This window comes from Ochotona princeps, chromosome 2 (assembly GCF_030435755.1).
Source record: "Ochotona princeps isolate mOchPri1 chromosome 2, mOchPri1.hap1, whole genome shotgun sequence".
NCBI classification, from domain to species: domain Eukaryota; kingdom Metazoa; phylum Chordata; class Mammalia; order Lagomorpha; family Ochotonidae; genus Ochotona; species Ochotona princeps.
This window is the reverse complement of record NC_080833.1, coordinates 30661572-30682155: the sequence shown is the minus strand read 5'-3', so window position 1 is coordinate 30682155 and position 20584 is coordinate 30661572. Positions and strand designations below refer to the sequence as shown.

General features: G+C 42.7%; 2 protein-coding genes across 2 annotated transcripts in view; one reads left to right on the top strand and one right to left on the bottom strand.

The window, feature by feature from the left end:
* The window catches only part of RLF (RLF zinc finger), a 71190-nt gene extending 67006 nt beyond the window's left edge, over positions 1-4184 (bottom strand). Inside the window, exon 1 of the mRNA XM_004591536.2 lies at positions 3911-4184. Within this exon, the coding sequence (XP_004591593.2) occupies positions 3911-4153 (243 nt within the window). The 5' untranslated portion in view covers positions 4154-4184. The remainder of the gene's footprint in view (positions 1-3910) is intronic.
* A 131-nt stretch (positions 4185-4315) lies between these two features.
* Positions 4316-20584, top strand: part of PPT1 (palmitoyl-protein thioesterase 1) — an 80540-nt gene continuing 64271 nt past the window's right edge. The window contains exon 1 of the mRNA XM_012928845.2: positions 4316-4452. The gene's annotated coding sequence lies outside the window, so the exon portion shown is untranslated. The remainder of the gene's footprint in view (positions 4453-20584) is intronic.

Below are 20584 nucleotides of genomic sequence, written 5' to 3'. Positions count from 1 at the left end.
TACTCTGCCGGCTCTACCTTCAGACCAGAGATGGTCTCACCAAGAAACCATTGATCTTACCAGGACAATAAGATGCTGGACTTTATGCTTGGTAAATACCTCCAATGAAAGAATGTCAACTGAATTTGAACTATGAAAATGCAAAAAGGTGGAGCAATCCGCCGTGGGGGGAGGGTGTGGGGAGGGGCGGGGGGAATCCCAGTGCATAAAAAATGTATCACATAATGCAATGTAATTAATTTAAAAAAAGGAAATGCAATAAAAATATGCTTAAAACAAAAAAAACTAAAAAAATTTTAAAGATAGAAAAGAAAAACAAACAAAAACACCAGTCCTTACGAAGGACTACACATACTGTAACACAATGGGAAAAATCTGATGGGCAGGTGGGAGTTTGGGGGGAATCCCAGCCTATACAAAAACGTACCACATAATTCAAAATTCGAAATAAAAATACTTAAAAAAAAAAAAAAAAAAAGATGCCCACATCCCATACCAGAGTCCCTGGGTGGGTGTCTTAGCTCAGGCTCCTGACTAGTTTCCTGCTCTTGGGGACCCTGGAAAGCAGCAGTGATGGCTTAAGTGACTGCATTTCAGTCACCCAGAGGACTTGAACTGAGTTCCCAGTTACTGGCTTCAGCCTCACGGGGATTTGAAAGGTAAATCAGTGGATGGGGGAGGGGAGTTCTCCACCTCACACCCCACTGCCTCTCATGTATCTTTTAATCTATAAAACTGGAAATAGGATTGCAGCACAGCAAGCTAAGCTGTCAGCATCCCATGAGTGCTCTGCGTCCAATCCAGCTCCCTGTTAATGTTCCCGGGAAAACACAGATGATGGTTCAAGTGCCTGGCCGCTGCCCCCACACTGAAGACCAGAATGGAGCGCCAGGCTCTTGGCTTCGGCCGGCTCTGGTCACTGCAGTCATTAGAAGAGTGAAGCAGCAGAGGAATATCTATCTCTGCCTTTCAAATAAGTGTTAAAAAAAAAAATCTACAGTTACTGTCACTCTAGAACTTAATGATGTCTCCTATACACATGGTTTATTCATAAAATTACTTTGCTTAATATTCTCAAGGCATAAGCATTTATTTAATAACTTAAATTTTATTAGTAAAGCTTTCAAGTTTATATTCCAAATAGCACTACCAGTTGTAAAAGTGTTGGAGTCTTAGTTCTCAAAAGACAGTAAAAATTGGTAAGATATCACCAATTTTTCAGCAAAACAAAGAAAGACTGTTTTTCCAAGTTAATCTTACTCATTCCGTGTGACAGGCAATGTTTTCAGAAAAGGAATTGAGGGAAAGAGAGAAAAAAGAAAACACATCCCACAGAGACTGAATATATATATTCACTGAACACAGCGTAAATATCATTTTCTTAGTAACAATTACTTCTGGAGTTTCATTTTAACATCTTCACAAATTTAAGAAAATCAAGACAAACTTCTCTATCCATTCATGTGTCAGCTTATTTCTTGATTTACTGCAATTCCCAAGATAGAGATATTTAAGAACCTGCTCCCAGCACCATGTAGAAGGCATCAACCAAGTACAACTGAAGCCTCCAAGACAACTTTCTGAACCAAGCAGCTAATTGGAAAACAAAACGAAACAAAAACACCTGTGGTCATTAAACATCCATTAGCACAGGCTGAGGAGAAAGCAAAGCAGGTTACTTCTCTTCACGCACTCCTCCCTTAAGAACAGGAATTCTATCTTCACTTGGTTCCTATCTTCAACACTTGGTCACACAATCAGAATTTCCCTAAGTGGGTGAATATATCTTACTGTTGTTCACATGTGATGCCAATAGTTATTAAACCAAATTACTTGATAGTGAAAATTTTCTTGGTTCTTCATAAAAACTTTTAATTTTTTGTTTACCTGTATTTGGAGATCAAGGACAAAGTTTGTTATCTGAATCACCAGGAAAATGTGACAAAAATATTATAACAAATTTTTGTACATGAACTTTCTATTCTATTGATAAAGGTCAAACAGCAAGATAAATTTTCCAAGGTTATAAGCTAAGATATAGAGTCTCGATTAGGATCCAACTAACTCCCAATCTGATGTGCCAGAATCTCTACTACAACATAATGTTACAGGAACACCTATTCCTACTCCATTTACTAGTCCAAAAATGTTTTCTAGAAAAAATTTTAAGGGGAAAAAAAACTCAACTTGATAAACAACACAAATTACACAAGTGCTTTATTTTTAAAACTCCCCTAGGCCCTCACATCTGGAGGTGTTACCAAGACTGTAACATTAGAACATTCCACTAAAATATAATCAGAACTTCGAGCATTGGACAAACTGGGCAACACGTATTAATACATATTCATGAGCTGGCTCAGCTCCTCTGCCCTTCCAGTCAGCTTCCCTTTCTCCCACCACCCCTCTGCCTCCAGCTGTGGCCTAGAGTGCCACTCCCCCAGGTTTCCACAGGAGTTCACTTCCTATCCTTTCAGCCCCAGGACCCACCCTATCCTGCGCCGCCTCTCCAGGTGACCTCTCTCTCAACTACATCTAATCGGTTCAAAATTCCATTTAACTAGTTAACTGCCTTTTCCATTAAGATGTCCCCCCAGGGCTCTCCTCGCCACTTTCTACAGTGTCTCCTTTTCCACCCAAACTCCTACCACCTCCCGTCAACCGCAAGCTCACACGGCCATGGGCTGTGTGTCTTGCCTACTTTCCTCCCTAAGTTTCTGGCATCAACCCTTGGGTCAAGAAAAGTAATAAGCAGAAAAAATCACATCTCAATAGTGCGGATAAATGCTGCAAGTCGGACACACACAAAAACTCGAGTACGGAAAAGATGACCAGGACAAGACTCCGTTCAGAAAGATGTTTGCAGCTCAGCAAAGGGGGGCGGGAGGAAAGCCAAGGAAGCTTCTGATTTTGCTCTGGGTCAATAAGGCAATCAACATGCCCCAAATTAAAACTTCGGAATGCCACAGTTTATTCAGCACACTCACTACTCATCAAGAATCCTCCAAGTAACAACACACTGCCATTATTCGGCATTCCCTAAAGTGCGGGAAGTGGGAGGCACAAACATGATAGAGCAAACGACCAAAGTAGAAATAATAATGGCAACTGTTTACACCGCAAGAGTTTAAAACACTGAGAAAAATCTCAAATACACTCATAAATACGTAATCAGAGGTTAGGGCCCGTTCTGGCACATAAATGATCACACGACTGCCAAATGCACCTCTTTCTCTCCTCAATGCTCCTATTCGCCACTGTAACTCACCAGCCTCATTCCTGGTAGCACAATCCTCGAAGGAACTGAACGGGAGAACAAACGGCTTAAACGTAAAAAAAAAGAAAAGAAAAAAAGAACGAAAAAAACCGGGGGGGGGAGGGGGAGTGCAAAACCCAGCCACCGAGCAGCTCCACAGTAATCAGAGAGCCCTAGATGCATTTTAATGCCAACTGTCAAACCTTCTTTTTTGGGGGAGGGGGGCGGAAAATGGTGACTCCAAAAATTAAGGCTCTGGCCCCAACACGCCTCCCCGCATTCTCCAGAACAAGACATCCGCACTCCACTCCAAAAAGGCTCTCCGTGCAAGACCGAGCCATCATCCCTCAGGGGGCAGTGGCGCTCCAACCCGCCCGGCCGGGACACGGGCAACGCTAACAGGGCCCGGCCCTTTTGGGGGGCCCTCGGGACTGCCGGTAGAAGCCAGCGCAACCCGCCCCGACGCTGGCCGAAATCAGGCAGGGACGGAGGGGGGTCAGTGGCCGAGCTTCCCCACTGGGCCTTCCCACCTCGGGGGCGCGGCAAGACATGGAGGTGGTGCCTTTCAGTCCCGGCCCTTCTGCAGCAACCGACCCGGGCCTCGTCCCCGGCGTCCCCGCCCCGCCGTCCTCGGCCAGCCACTCAACCCCTTACCTGGCAGAAGCTCCGGCAATAGTTCAAAGATGAACCCTCGGACACCTCCTGCTCCCTCAGCTCTGTTTCCAGCTGCCAGAGGCAGGGTCGCAGACCGGGGGCTCCTGGCACCGGAGATGTGGGGCGATGACCCCGAGCCATTGACTCAGTCTCGACTCCGGCTCCGGCGGCCGCTGCCGCCACCGCCGGAGCCTCAACCCCGGCCCCGGCAGCGGCGGCGCCGTCTCCCTTTCCGTCCGCCATCTTCCCACGGCCCAGCAGCGCGTAGGCAACCGAGCCACGTGACACTGTTCTGCCCCGCCCCCGATCGCCCGCGCACGGTGACGTACTCCCTGGCGACGCCGGCGCCTGCTCGATTGCGTCACGAGAGTGCCGAAGGCGCCTCCTCCAAAAGGCCTCCGCAACCTGCACCCTAGCAACAGCCTAGCAACGGCTGGCCCGAGGCTCCTGCCCACCTCCCGCTACGCGGAGCCAGGAGCGTCTGCCAACAGTGTGGCTGCTATGAGGGAAATGACATTGGAGCTTCGAGCTGAGGAGTGAAGGTAACCCTGGGAGGAACCCAGAGCACAGCATCCCTGGTAAAAAAAAAAAAAAAAAAACCAAGCGAACGTTATAAGATAGAAGACTAACTGCAAGGAGACTCGGTTTGTGACAGAAACAGCATTATCAGTATTGATGATAGGATGAACTCTGAAATAAATGGCGCCCCCTTTTTTTTCCACAAAGGGGGGAAAATCGATTTCTTCCTCAAACTACATCCAAATATAAAACCCAGGAGGATTAAAGACTCAAAACATAAATAGAAAATACCTTTGAGGGGAAAAAAATAGAATTTCTGAGATAAAAGCTCAAAGCACAGGGCCCAGCGCGATGGCCTAGTGGCTAAATCCTCACCTTGCACATTCTGGAATCCTGTATGGGCGCCGGTTCATATCCTGGCTGCTCCACTCCACCTGCGTGGAAGACCCGGAAGACACTCCTGGCTCCTAGCTTCCAGTCTGCCCAGCTCCGGCCGTTACGGCCACTTGGGGAGTGAACCAGTGGTTGGAAGGTATGTCCTTCTCTTTGTAAATCTGTCTTTCCAATAAAAATAAATAAATCTTAAAAAAAAAAGCACAAACCACAAAGAAAATAGTCACAGGTAGTATTAAGGTATGTTCCAGGGCGAGCATTCGTGCTGCCACCAACACTGGCAACCTGTTTGGAAGTGCCAGGTTGGAGTCCCAGCTTCCTGCTAATGCACATGGGGTGTGGCATGGGGAGAGGGTGATGTCTGAAGTATTTGGGATCCCTGCCTCCCATTTGGGAGACCTAAATGCAGATTCAGGTTCCTGACTTCACATTGATCCAGCCCTGGCTGTTGTGGGCATTTTGGGAAGTGAACCATTAGATAGATAGAAGATCTCTTTCTCTCTCAAATAGTATGGTTTGTAAAATTTTATTTCTTCGGGAGGCAGAGTTACAAAAAGAGGGAGAGAGAGAGATGTCCCATTCACTAGTTCACGCTGCACTAGAGCCTGGAGCTGTTCTGAGTCTCCCAAATGGATACAGGGGCCCAAGCACTTGCTGCATCTTACTCTGTTTTCCCAGGTGCAACCTCCACAGTGTGGCCTCTTAAATATTTTTAAAGTATGTTACTTCTGTGGTAACAGAGCTTAAAAGGTGATGCACAGAGACAAGTTAGACATTAGATGCTTGTTAGCATACATGGAACCATTGTTTGAATTAATATCTAGAACGATTTACAGGGAAAAGGAAATCTAGGGCCAGGCATAATGGCTCAGTTAGCTAATCTTCCCCCTTCCAGTGCCAGAACCCAATATGAGCGCCAGTTCATGCCCCATCTGTTCTACTTCCCATCTACCTCCCTGCTTGTACCATGAGAAAACAGTAGAAGAAAGCCTTGGGAAGCTGCACCTGTGTGGGAGACATGGAAGAGGCTCCAAGCTCCTGGCGTTGCATCAGCTCAGTTCTGGCCACAGCAGCCACTTAGAGAGTGCACCAGCAGATGGAAAATCATTCTCTCTCTCCTTTCCTCTATAAATCTGCCTTTCCAATAAAAAAATTCTTAAAAAGGAAAAAAAAAAAGGAAATCTAAAAGAAAAGGGGGACCCGGCACAATAGCGTAGTGGTTAAAGTCCTCGCCTTGAATGTGCCAGGTTCCCATATGGTCGCCGGTTCTAATCCCGGCCGACCTGCTTCCCATCTAGCTCCCTGCCTGTGGCCCAAGACTTTGGGACCCTGCACCCACGTGAGAGACCCACAAGAGGCTCCTGGCTCCTGGCTTCAGATTGGCTCAGCTCCAGCCGTTGCAGCCACTTGGTGAGTGAATCATCTGATGGAAAATCTTCCTCTCTGTCTCTCCTCCTCTCTGTATATCTGACTTTCCAAATAAAAATAAAAATTAATAAATCTTTAAAAAATAAAAGAAAAGGGGATGAAGCATGTAAAGAGGCAATTTACCAAAAAAGGAAATAACCCAGGAACAAACTTTAAATTTCACTGTAGCTATGAATGTAAAATTAGAGCAATGAGATGTAATTTTTTAAAGATTAATTTTTAAATTTTTATTGGAGAGGTACCTACCTTTACAGAGAGGAGGAGAGACAGCAAGATTTCCATCTGATGGCTTGCACACTGCTGACAAGGCTGCATCACTGAGGAGAAAAATTTGTCACACTTAATAATAAAACTGGAGTTTTCTATATCCTGTGACATGGTAGTTCCTAATAGTAAGAGTAATAATAGTTGCTATTCACTGAAATTTAATGTACTAGGCACCCTTAAAAGGTCTTTATTTATATTTACTCATTTAGTCCTAACAATGTCATTAAAAGTTACCCATATTTTACCATTTAGGCAACTAGGACACAGAGAAGTTAAGTCATTTGCCCAAAGTGATCATTAGTAAGCAATAGCAACTGGAATCCAATTCTCCATTTCCTGACTCCATAATTGGTATCTTATGAAGATTCATTATAATACTACATGTTATGATAACATGTTGGAAAGGACCTAGATATTCAACAGTATGAGATAAATAAGCAAATCATGGCATATTCACACATTGACATATATAGCAAATAAATTAATGAATTAAAGCTGTATATATCAACATAATAAGCACACAGTTTGGGCCCGGCATTGTGAGGCAAAGGGGGAAGCCACACTTTGGGATGCTGGCATTTAAGAGTGCCTCGTGCTGGTCCTGGCTGCTCCACTTTAGTCCAACTTTCTGCTAATGCATCCTGGGAGGCAGCAAATGATGATTCAAGTATGTGTGCCCTTACCACCCATGTGGGAGACCTGGAAGAAGTTCTAGATTCTTGGCTTTGGCCTGGCCCAGCCCTGGATATTGTGAGTGTTGGGGAAATGAACTAGCATATGGATGATAGCGCACTCTTCCATGAAAAAAAAAGAGTGATGGCATACAATATGTTAACCCTTTGTGTCCCATAAGTCTACTTATAGCACTCCTAACACCTATAACTACTTAAACAAGCAAACATGCCACTTAATAATTATTTTTGAACCATTATTACGCTTTTAAATATTCTCGAAATTAAAAACTTGGGAAATAATGGACTTTAAAAATACAGAGCATGGGACCTGGTGCGGTAGCCTAGTGGCTAAAGTACTCACCAGGATCCCGTATAAGTGCTGGTTCATATCCCAGCTGCTCCACTTTGCTTCCAGCTCCATGCTTGTGGCCTGGGAAAGCAGTGGAAGATGGCCCAGTGCCTTGGGACCCTGCACCCATGTGGGAGACCCAAAAAAGCGCCTAGCTCCTGGCTCCTGGCCTCAGATTGGCTCAACTCTGGTCATTGTGGCACTTGGGGGAGTGAACCAGTGGATGGAAGATCTTTAGATCTTTCTGTCGGTCTCTTTTTCTCTTTGTAAATCTGACTTTCCAATAAAAATAAAATCTTAAAATAATAATAATAATAAAGAGTATGAGGCCCAGCACAATGACTCAATGGCTAAAAACTCACCTGCAAACACCAGGATCCCTTATGGGTGCGGTTCCTGCCATGGCTGCTCCACTTCCCATCCAGTTCCCCACTTATGGCCTGGGAAAGCAGTGGAAGACAGGCCAAAGCCTTGGGACATTGCACTGTCCCAAGGAGACCTGGAGGAGGCTCCTGGCTCCTGGCCTCAGATTAGCTCAGTTCTGGCCATTGCAGCTAATTGGGAAATGAGCCAGCGAATGGGAGATCTTTTTATTTTCCTTCTATCTGTAAATCTGATCTGTCTTTCCAGTAAAATAAACCACATTTTTAAAAAGCCATGGAGCATGATAAAAAGCAAATTGAGGATTATATACTATTCCATACTATTTTTTATAAAGAATTTATGTATTTTTTTATTGGAAAGGCAGAAAATACATCATGGAAAAACCAAGTTCTGGATTTTATTGTCCCTTTTTCCCAGAAGCAATTACAATGCAGTTCATTTAATGGAAACTTTTTTTTTTATTGTATTTACTTACTTATTTATTTGAAAGGTAAAATTGCAGAGAGAGTGAGAGCAAAAATTTCCATCCACTAGATCACTCACCAAATGGCCTCAAAGTAGGGTGGGGCCCAGGCTGAAGTCAGGAGCCAGGAGTTTCTTCTGAGTCTCCCATAGCAGTGTCAGAGGCCAAGGACTCGGCCCATGCTCTGCTACTTTTCCGGTGCATCAGCAATGAGCTGGATCAGAAGTGGAACATATGGGACTCAAACCAACACCTGTATGGGAAGCTGGCACTGCAGGCGGCAGCTTAACTTGCTGTACCACAGCCATTTTTCTTGGATCATGTCCCAGTATCATGGCTATTCCCAGTTCCCTTTTGTTGAACCTGGGTATTTCTCAATACACTATCAGTCAGACATTTACAAGTGATGACTCATGATAGTTAATGTTTGGAGAGTCATCTATCAAGATTTTAGAAATATTTGGAGGCACTTACTATGACATGTTAATATTTTTATTTCATTTTATGTTTTAAATTTATTTTTATTGGAAAGGCAGATTTATATAGAGAAAGAGAGACAGAAAGAAAGATCTTCCATCCACTTCTTCACTCTTCAGGTGGCTGCAACACCTGGAGCTGAGCAAAGCTGAAGCTGGGGCTAGAAGCTTTTGCCTGGTTTCCCACACAGGTGCAAGGTCCTAAGGCCTTCAGCCATGCCCACTGCTTTCCCAGACTGCAAGCAGGGAGCTTGATGGGAAGTGGAGCAGCTAAGAGACAAACTGGCACCTATATGGGATTCTGGCACATGCAAGGTGAGAATTTAACCACTAAATTATTGTGTTGGGCCCTCTTTTTTCATTTTAATACAGGTTAAAACTTACAGAATTCTGTCAGGTTTGGATCCCCGCCCCAACTGCAATTATTGGTTGTGCGTGTGCCTTTAGACACTTAGTTTCTTTTTTTTAAATTATTTTTTAATAATCTTACTTAGTTGATTAGGGAACAAAGTGTCAAGGGCTACAGGGTGAAAGTGGGTAATACCATTGTTTCCACATCAATATCATTTTACCCTGTATCTGGGATCAGGGAAAAAAACAAAGGGAAAAGCCCCACCCAACCTCCCACCCATCCCAGATCCCCAACGGGAGGTGCGCTCTGAGGGTGGTTTCTCCTCTTAAGATGGGCTTCGTAGTAGCATTTCCCTGACAGGAATGTTAATGAGGTGTAGTGGAATGTACCCAAGGTGCTCAGAACAGAGCCAGACACAATACTTAAGCAGTAAGTACTTGATAAATGGCAGTACTCCTGCAAGGTTCAATTTCAGAGGATAAGTTTAGCATTCCTTGCTGTAGACACAGATACGTCCTGCCTATAGGAACCATTATTTCCATGATTGTCCTATGAATGACAATATGAGCAGAGGATAGACTCATGTTGTGGATCCTGAAAGGAGCCGATTAAGCTGCACGCTTGATTTCTTGATTTGCAAGTTTAAGAACTTGATTCTCTCATTTCACCCAGGTGGTGATTAAGTCACAAGAGCCCAATTTTCTAATTTGCTCTAAGAAACATAATAGCTTCCCTATAGAGCAGTGAGCATGTGAGCAAAATTAGCACCAGTTTGCTTAGGGAGGGAGGAACTGGCGTAAAGGGAGTTAGAAGTTCTTAAATCACCGTCGTTCAAACACCCAGCCTTCTCTCACAGTTATTTTCTATCATTTTTTCTTCAGAAAAAATTTTTTTTCCATATTCACTTATAAGCATTTCTACTTGTTCATATCTTGAGAACTCACAGGTAACACAGTGTGGTGTCCTCTGACGGTATGAGATGAACTTAAGGGGTGAGAGTCACCGCCAGGTGCCGGGGAGCAATAGGCTCCACAAGCCTGTTTGGAATTCCCATGTGTCCCCACCCTGACCCCCCCGGGGACTCCACCCTCAGACTTGTTGACATCACTTCACTGGGACCCCTGGCATATTCTGTTTCTTCCTCAGACTTTGTACCCAGGTTTGATGGAGGTCAGAGGGGCCCAAAGGCAAAAACTCCCGAAGAAGGTGGAAACTTAAAAATCTCATAGGACACTGTTTTAGCTTCCCTCTCCCACCCCCCAGCAGAGACCTCTCCTCCCCAACTCCCACTCCCCAACCTGGGGGAGAATGCCTCTTTGCTATGCTGTCTGAGAGATTTTGTATTTGCTAGTTTTAAAGAGAGGGATCTTTGGTTCAAAAGCCTTAAATGAATACTAGCTATTTCCTGCTTGGATTATCCCAACAGCTTCCTAACAGGTGTCCCTGCTACTAACTGATCATCTCACCCCTGGAAGTTCATCTATGTTAATTGAATTCCATTGTTTAAGATTATCCAGCTCCTTCTTTCTTCCAATAGAATTAAAATCTTCAGATTGCCTTAACTGCAGCCACCTGGCCTGATCACCTGCAGTTCCTAAGAGCACCAGAGTTCTTCGCTAACTTCCCAAACATACTGCTACCCCATTCTCCAACATCCACAGTATTTCTGGCTTTGTACCTGTTTGATTTATTATGCTAGACTGAAATGCCCTGCTATTTGCACTAAATGCTGTTAAGGAGTAGTAGCCTTTTGTCCGGCAGTTACAATGACCCTTTACCAGCACCTCAAACTCTGACTGTCTTCCTCACTTCATCATCTTTATATTTGCTCTTCCTTGCCTGAAACATTTTTCACTTATCCAGTTCTTTTTCAATCTTTGGAGTCCTTCTCTTAAAAGGAACAGAGAGAATCTCAATTTTCTCTCTTTTGACAATCATTGTATAAATACATAATTACCTAGGGTTTTCTATATAAGATTTAATTATTTTATTTTTTCAATTTTTTTACAGACTTTTTTTTTTTTAAGATTTATTTATTTTTATTGTGTTAGGTCCAAAAGATCCCCGAACCACGGACAGACAGGTTCCACATGCAATAACACAAAAGCAAAGAAACTTTATTGCTAGTGGAGCTAGGGTCCATGTCTCACCCATCACAGTGGAGTCTTGACAAGGACCCCGCTGGTCTCTTGCACTCTGTTCTTATTCCCTTTTAGTCATGTACAACACGTCTCCAGCAAGCAGTTCTTATCTTGGTACTGGTGTAGGCCACATTCCATTTGCGGACGTGCAGGTGCTCCTGATTGGCCCATCTCCAAGGTCGATTCCCCCGCCCACTCCATCACTCTGAAGAAAATGAAACTTTGAAGTGAAGTAAAACTTAGGCCTACTCCCTGACCTTAGGCCCATCATGGTGTAGGTACTGTTCTTTATGCAGCAAAGCCAAACAACGATTACAGAAGCCATATATAGCGGTTAAGAAACTCCCCTATCACTACTGTTACTAAGAGTAAATCCCTGGGGCCCAGCGGCATGGCCTAGCAGCTAAAGTCCTCACCTTGAACACCCGGGATCCCATATGAGTGCCGGTTCTAATCCTGGCAGCTCCACTTCCCATCCAGCTCCCTGCTTGTGGCCTGGGAAAGCAGTTGAGGACGGCCCAATACCTTGGGACCCTGCACCGGTGTGGGAGACCTGGAAGAAGTTCCTGGTTCCCGGCATCGGATTGGCACGCACCGACCCGTTGCGGCTCACTTGGGAAGTGAATCATGGGACGGAAGATCTTCCTCTCTGTCTCTCCTCCTCTCTGTGTATCTGACTTTGTAATAAAAATAAATAAATCTTTTTTTTTAAAGATTTTATTATTACTGGAAAGCCGGATAAAATAAAAAAATAAATAAATCTTAAAGAAAAAAAAGAGTAAAAAAAAAGAGTAAATCCCTGCCACCCAGCCTTGTACCCCCAACTCCTCATTCTCCCCTTTTCTTTGTTGCACGTGAGAAATCTTTCTCATAAGCTTCTGTTGAAAGGGAGCATTGAGGAACAACAGCAGCAGGGCTCAATCCAGAGCTTCCTGATAGCAGGTAGAAGTCATCTGGCCTGGAGTACTGCCTGGTGCTTGAAGGTTTTTCTTCACTGAAGTCATTTGTTGTTAGTCCTAAGAGTTTCAGGAAGAAATCTAGCGTAGAACATAAAGCACAGTACTGAAAACATTCTGTTACAACACCTACTTGTTACATAGTAGATGGCAAAAGATTTAAGCTAGTTTTCATTTATAATAACCCAGCAGTTTACAGTATTCTGACAAGATTTTACAGAAATTTATACATTTTAAGGCAGAGGCGAACAATCTACTAATTTATAGTCTAACGAGCCGTGTACTGGCAATTGAAGAACACAAGAATCTTTAAGTAGTTGAGCAGAGAAATTTCAATTAATTTGCCAAGTGAGAAGGTATGAAGTCTGCTTCAGAGTAAAGAGGCAGATAGTAAACATCCCTGTAAGGGGACTAGCAAGCCACATATAACTAAATCTAGCCAGTTAGACTACGGGTTGTAGAAGTGTATGAAATATCTGAACAATTGCTTCAAAGTAAAGGAGCTAAATATTTAGACATGGGCCCGGCACGATAGCGTAATGGTTAAAGTCCTAGACTTGAATGCACCAGGATCCCATATGGGTGCCGGTTCTAATCCCGGCAGCTCCACTTCCTATCCAGCTCCCTGCTTGTGGCCTGGGAAAGCAGTCGAGGACGGCCCAATGCTTTGGGACCCTGCACCCGTGTGGGAGACTCGGAAGAGGTTCCCAGCTTCAGATTGGCACAGCACCGGTCATTGCAGTCACTTGGGGAGGGAATCATCAGACAGAAGATCTTCCTCTCTGTCTCTCCTGCTCTCTGTATATCTGACTTTGTAATAAAAATAAATAAATCTTTAAAAATAATAAAAAATAAAAAATAAATACTTAGACATAACCCAAACTGAGATGATAAATCTTAACATACTGAAATACAGCAAGGTATACTATTAATTTTAATACAACTCTGAAGACACACGTCCTGCATGGGAAGCCAGTACAGTGACTCTAGTGAATTTAACAAATTAGCACTCTTATGTGTGAAGTCAGTGATCACCTGAGGCTCCCAACACACGATGCTTAGGCTGTGGAAGCCTCTTGAATCCACAACAACCCCATGAGTCATTAGACAAGGCCACACACAAAGTGGAAGTTCTCTCCTAAACTGAGACAAGAGCACAACCATCTTTGATGGCTGTTTCCTCGCTGTGGGGCGTGGACCACTGAGGTCCTTCACGGAGGGACACTCTTCGCAGCAATGTCCTGGCTTTCCATGCCTGATAATGCTCTCTTGACTCTCCTGTCAGACCAGAATGCCTTTTGGGCTGATTCGGAGGCTACTGAGTGCTGTTCAAGATTGCCAGTCTGAGTCTGCTGTAAGAGCTGCTTCCCATGTTGGAGCATTTTAACATTCTCTGACACCTGAATTATCATTGAACACTTATATACATATACCTATATATTTTCCATCTATCTCATGTGTACTTGGGGTCCTTTGGCCAGTTTTAAAAACTGTACTCTTAATAGTAAGTTCATTTGAACACATGCGGAATTCTACAGCTAAACAGACTTTGTAGGCTCTGAGAAAACAAACAGACATGACTCTCCAAGAGCCTAATTATGCATCTATACATTATTTTTTAAAGGATTTAGCTTATCATTTCTTATTTATGAACATTTTCATCTATAATTCAATTAAAATAGACTACATAGCTTGTCACATAAACATGTATATGCATATCAGGAAACACACATTACAAAACAGCTTTTGTAACAGGTTCTTGAAGAATCTCTTGTTTTAAAGTTACCAGCTGTTTAGAATCACATCTTGCTCTTAGTAACCTGAACAAACCCTACCTATAATTTACTATTAAGTTTTAGTTTTAATGGATACAATAGGTCTGTTAGAACTTAGACAAAAAAGTATCCACAATTAGAATTGTAAAACATCAAACAAGTAGAGACATTTATATTGCACACAGCACCATGAAGTTACCTGTAGGATTTTACGTAATACTTGTGCTTTTTAGGCCTAGGAGCCTAACCATCATGACTGATAACAGTATAACAGGACCATTAAGCTTTTCTAACCTTTAACCCATCTTTAACCTTTATATAATTTTTAGGACATTTGTATCAATGGCATTTTTATATAATGCAATTTAATATTTAGCATAATTTTATATTTTATATTACATTGTATGCAATCCAAATAGCCAAAATAAGTTATTTACCTTTATCAAAAGATCAAGTAATATCTATTTAGTCAAGCTGATTCAAACAGTACCAGATCAATTTTTTTCACTTTAAAAAATGATCATGCAAATATTTCAAATGAAATACATATCAGAAAATACCCTTGAAAACACAGCTCTTTTTAAACCATGACAATTTAACAAAGACAATGTAGAGAAGCAAAGAGGTTAGCTAACTGGAAGGCTGAATGTATGTTTCCCTAGTCAGTCACCAAAAGGGAAATTACAACCTTAAACACAGGAATTAACACATAAAATAATCTCATAACTTTTAAAGAATTTAACAAATTCAGAAGTTGGAACTAGAGCAGTTTGCTGAAGTTGGATAGGTAATTGACAAAGTCACCAATTAAGCAGACTATCTAAAGTTCAGTGTTTCAATTTTATTTAATAGCTTTCAAAATTAGAGATTTGTTTATTTTTAGGTATTTACTAGCATTCGTATGAATGCACACTTCAAAAACTTTTTGCAAACAGATATCAAGTCTAATGTCAGCAACCATTAGATATTAATGTTAAAAACTTAATGCTGTAATAGTATCTTAAAAATTATAGTCAATTATATAAAACTTAAAACATTCACTCCTCAAATTTTCTGACTTCCCCATCTCTTTTTCAACATGCTTTAACCTTTAAGTATTTTGTTTCAGCTTTCCCTTTCCATTCTATGATAGCTATTCTCCTGTAGAACAAACTATTCTACAAGCTATGCTCTTCCTTTAATAAAATTATTCTCCTTTTTTAAAAAAAGATTTATTTTTATTGGAAAGGCAGATGTGCAGAGAGGAGGTGAGACAGAAAGGAAGATCTTCCTTCTGATAGTTCACTCCCCAAGCGGCCGCAACATCTGGAGCTGAGCCAATCCAAAGCCAGGAGCCTCTTCCTAGCAGCCCTGCTTCTCATCCAGCTCCCTGCCTGTGGCCCGGGAAAGCAGTTGAGGACAGCTCAAAGCCTTGGGACCGTGCACACACGGGAGACACAGAAGAGGCTCCTGGCTCCTGGCTATTGGCTTCGGATGGGCTCAGCTGTGGCCGTTGCAGTCCCTTGGGAAGTGAATCAGCAAACAGAAGATCTTCCTCTCTGTCTCTCCTCCTGTCTGTATATCTGACGTTCCAACCAGATTTATTCATGTGAAAGAATTTTACAGAAAGAGGGATAAAGAGTTCTTCTGTTGATTGGTTTACTGCCCAAATGACCACAGGACCAGGGTTGGACCAGTCTGATGCCAGGAACCAGTTTTATCTGGGTCTCCCACTTGAGTGGCAGAGGTCTAAGTGCTTAAGCCATCTGTTGCTGGAAGCTGGATCAGAAGTGAAGCAGCCAAGACAAACTGGTACCTGTATGGGATACTGGCTTCACAGGTGCAGCTTCACCCTTTTTGCCATAATACCAGCCTCTGTAATTTCATGTTTAATCATTCACTATTTATTTAATCTCTCCCTAATCTGTAAACCTGCACAAAGTCTTCATGCCTGTTTGTTACTAAATGTGTGAGTGAGTGAATGGTTATAACACATAGAACTCATGGTCTATTTACAACAAAATCTCATGTATTCTTAATCACGTCTCTGCTTTTACTTAGCCCTAGAAATTCCCCCAGAGAATATGGCTTATCCCAAGTAATTTATCTTCTCTTCAATTCGCTTCAGAGATCACAGATTAGGTACCTTGGAATTAATTATGACTTGCTGCTTATATTTTTTGTCCAGTGAATGGTGAAGATAATCCCACAGAACAAAATAAGTCATTTTTCTGCCATCAGAGGTAGACTCCTACACCTGCTGTTGACTCGCTGGTGACCTTGACCACATTTTCTTAACTCTTCCGAGCTTCAGTTTTCATCCTGGGGTGTTACAGAATATTTAACTTGAGTGGAGGTACCTTGTTGGCATGGCCCACGGTGTTGGTCCACACTGCCCCCTAGAGGAATTCTCTCTCCGGGCTAATAGACTGAACCCCAGAAATGTTCAAAGATTTTTGTGAACCAACTATTCAGGCAGGATAGAGAAGGAAGAGGTCTCCAGATCAGCCCATGGGAACTGACCCGAGTATGGCAGTGGGTCACAGAGGATAAGTATGGGGTATTGAGTGGGGGAGGAGTTCAGCGGTCCAGGAGAGGACAATATGGATATAGACAAGGTCAGCAGCACCCCAGTAGCAGGATCACAATGAGAGCTCTGATTATTTCTGAGAATAATGGAGGCGATTTGATTGCAAGTCTGCCTTCATTGCCACTTAAAACACAAAACCTGGAGATCTACAGTATTGCTAACTGTTCAGTACATGTGCATTAACCATAGTTGAGCTTCACAGTGTGTCTGAGTCATGTGTGAGGAATGGATATGTTAAATACCTAGCTTACAGGGTTGTTATAAGATTCAAATGAGGAAGTAGATTTATGGGAAGTGCTACTCTTTTGCTAATCACTTGACATCATCTCAATAAATGATGACTTACCATTTTTTGAAAATAAGGCAACCTCAAATGATGGTTTGTCAAGTGATGATTCTCTAATAAGAATCAAAAAAATTAATTAGAACAGGGTATTTTCAGTCTATGCACTTTTTTATAGACACATTTTTGCTTTCACTCAGCATTCTACAAGCTCTGCCTTCCCTCTTGTTTCTGTCCATTAGAGCAGGCTTAGCAAACTTGCATCTTATCTCCCTAAAGTTATTTCATCAGACAGCCAGGTTTATACGTATTGTATTGCTTGTGCAGCATATCTATCAGAATCAACAATTTAGTCTTTTTATTTTTAAAAGACTTATTGTTATTTTATTGGTAAGGTAGATATATATAGAGAAGGAGATACAGAAAGAGAGAGATACTGCATCTGCTGATTCACTCCCCAAGCAGCCACAACGACTGGAGTGGAGCCAATCTGAAGCCAGGTCCCAGGAACTTCTTTCAAGTCTTCCATACGGGTACAGGGTCCCAAGGCTTTGGGCCATCCTTCACTACTTTCCCAGGCCACATTCAGGGAGCTGGATGGAAAGTAAAGCAGCCAGGCACGAACTGGAGCTCATATGGGTCCCAGTGCGTGCAAAGTGAGGACGTTAGCACTAGGCTACCATGCCAGGTCCTAGTCTGCCTGTGTTTCTTTTCTTTTCCTTTCTTTTCTCTTCTTTTCTTTCTCTCTCTGTCTCACTCTCGCTCTCTCTCTCTTTTTTTTAAGATTTATTTATCTTTATTGGAAAGACAGATTTACGGAGAGAAAGAGAGACACAGAAAAAGATCTTCCACCCCCTGTTTCACTCCTCATATGACTGCAGTTGCCAGAACTGAGCCAATCCAAAGCTAGGAGCCAGGACTTTCTTCTAGGTCTCCCACAGGGTGCAGGGTCTCAAGGCTTTGGGCCATTCTTTACTGCTTTCCTAGGCCGTAAGCAGGGAGCTGGATTGGAAGTATAGCAGCCAGGACATGAGCTGGCACTCATACAGCCAATTAAACTATTGCACTGGCCCCAAGAATTTTGTCTTTCTCGATAGAATTCCTTCATGGTATTTATGGAGGACAAAATTAACAAAGACGGGCCCGTCTTTGAATGCATCAGTATCCCATATGGGCACCAGTTCTAATCCTGGTGGCCTCACTTCCCACCCAGCTCCCTCCCTGTGCCCTAGGAAAGCTGTCCAGGATGGCCCAAAGCCTTGGGACCCTACACCCATGTGGGAGACATGGAGGAGGCTCCTGTTTCCTGGCTTCGGATTGCTACAGCACTGGCCATTGTGGTCACTTGGGGAGTGAATCATTCGACGGAAGATCTTCCTCTCTGTCTCTCCTCCTTTGTATATATCTGACTTTGCAATAAAAATAAAATAAATATTTTTTAAAAATTAAGAAAGACTAGACATCCCAATACATTTTATGGCCAAGTATCACTCAACAGTGTAGTATATGAATTGATTTTCCATTCATTTGCTCAAGCAACACAATTGAAATGAAAACATTCAACATGACTCTTTTCCTTCTAAGACAAATATTAAGTGATACATATTTTTAATTCTTAAGTGATTTATTTGTTTTTTATTTGAAAACTGGAGTTACACAGAGAGAAGAAACTGAGAGAGAGATCTTGCATCTGCTGGTTACTCTCCAGATCTCCACAATGACTCGAGCTGAGCTTGTCTGAAGCAAGGAGCCAGGGGCTTCTTCCAGGTCTTCCACATGGGTGCAGGGTCTCAAGAATTGGGCCATCGTCTGATGCTTTCCCAGGCTATAAGCAGGGAGCTGGAAGGGAAGTAGAGCAGTTGGGGCACAAACTGGCACCTATGTGGAAGGATTAGCTTACTGCTGTCAGCCAGCCGCCAAGTAAAAATACACCAATGTACAGATCTTTAAAATGCAAAGCTAACAAACTTCTTCACAGAGTTGATGGAGTATTAAATGCATTAAATATGCAAAATTTTGGGAACAGTGTTGTATGAGTATAATGTTATCTTACCAGGTGTTGTGAAATTCACAGCACAGTTTGTGGTAGATTGAAAGTGCTAAATAAATGTTGGCTGTAATTATCAACAGATATTTCTGAGATTTCCAATGAAGTCCAAGCTTTTCTTAGTTTATCCTGCCTTTCTTCACAACATGGGTATAGTAGGAGCCTGTTACCATATTTCCACAGTGTGGATTTAGGAGAACTTGTTGCCATAATAGACTTGTTTTAAAAAAAAGGGGGGGAGGTTATTGGACCTGGTGTGTTAGCCTAACGGCTAAGTCTCACCTTCAATGGGTGGGGATCCCATTTTGATGCTGGTTCTGATCCCGGAGGCTCCACTTCCCATTCATGGCAGGGGAAAGCAGTTGAGACCTGGAAGAAGCTCCTGGCTCCTGACTTAGGATCAGCTTAGCTCCAGCCATTACAGTCACTTGAGGAATAAATCAACAGACAGAAAATCTTTCTCCCTGTCTCTCCTCCTCTCTGTATATATCTTATTTTCCAATAATAATATATAAATCTTTTAAGAAAAAGAAAATAAAACCAGATTTATTTATTTTAATTGGAAGACTGATTCACAGAGAGAAGGAGAGACAGAAAGATCTCCTGTCTGCTGGTTCACTCCCCAAATGGCTGCAATGCCTGGAGCTGAGCTGATCTGAAGCTAGAAACCAGAAGCCTCCCACAAGGGTTTCCCACATGGGTGCAGGGTCCCAAGACTTTGAGCCACCCTGCACTGGCCTTTCCAGGCCACGAGCAGGGAGTTGGATGGGAAGTAGAGCAGCTGGACGCGAAGTGATGCTTACATGTACTCCTGGTGCATATTAGGCAAGGATTTAGTCACTGAGCCATCATGCTGGGCCCAAGTTTGTGATCTTTTTCACAGTTATATTTCAACAAAACAACTCAGTTTTTGAATAGTTGTTTTTTATTTGAAAAGAATTACAGAGAAATCATCCATCCACTGGTTGACTTCCCAGATGGCTGCAATGGCCCTGCCAGGCCAGAGCTTGTGACCTAGAACTACATCCTGGTCTTCCATATCGATGGCAGAGGCCCAAGCACTTGGGCCATTATCTAAAAAATTCATTCTGGGGTCCATCTGTGTTGTCCAATATGGTATTCTATAGTCACATTTGGTTATAGCTATAAATATAAAATACAACAGATTTAAAATTTATTGAGGAAAAGAATGAAAACACTTCATTAGTAAATTTTATATCCATTGCATTGAGATTTTAGTATTTTGAATGTTTGTATTAGCTATATAATTAGAATTAATTTGATGTGTTTTTTTTTAAAGATTTATTAATTTTTATTGCAAAGCCAGATATATATATAGAGGAGGAGAGACAGAGAAGAAGATCTTCCATCCAATGATTCACTCCCCAAGTGACCACAACAGACAGTGCTGCATCAATCCGAAGCCAGGAGCCAGGAGCTCTTCTGTGTCTCCCACATGGGTGCAGGGTACCAAGGCTTTGGGGCTGACCTTGACTGCTTTCCCAGGCTACAAGCAGGGAGCTGGATGGGAAGCGGGGCTGCCGGGATTAGAACCAGCACTCATACAAGATCCTGGTACATTCATAGCAAGGACTTTA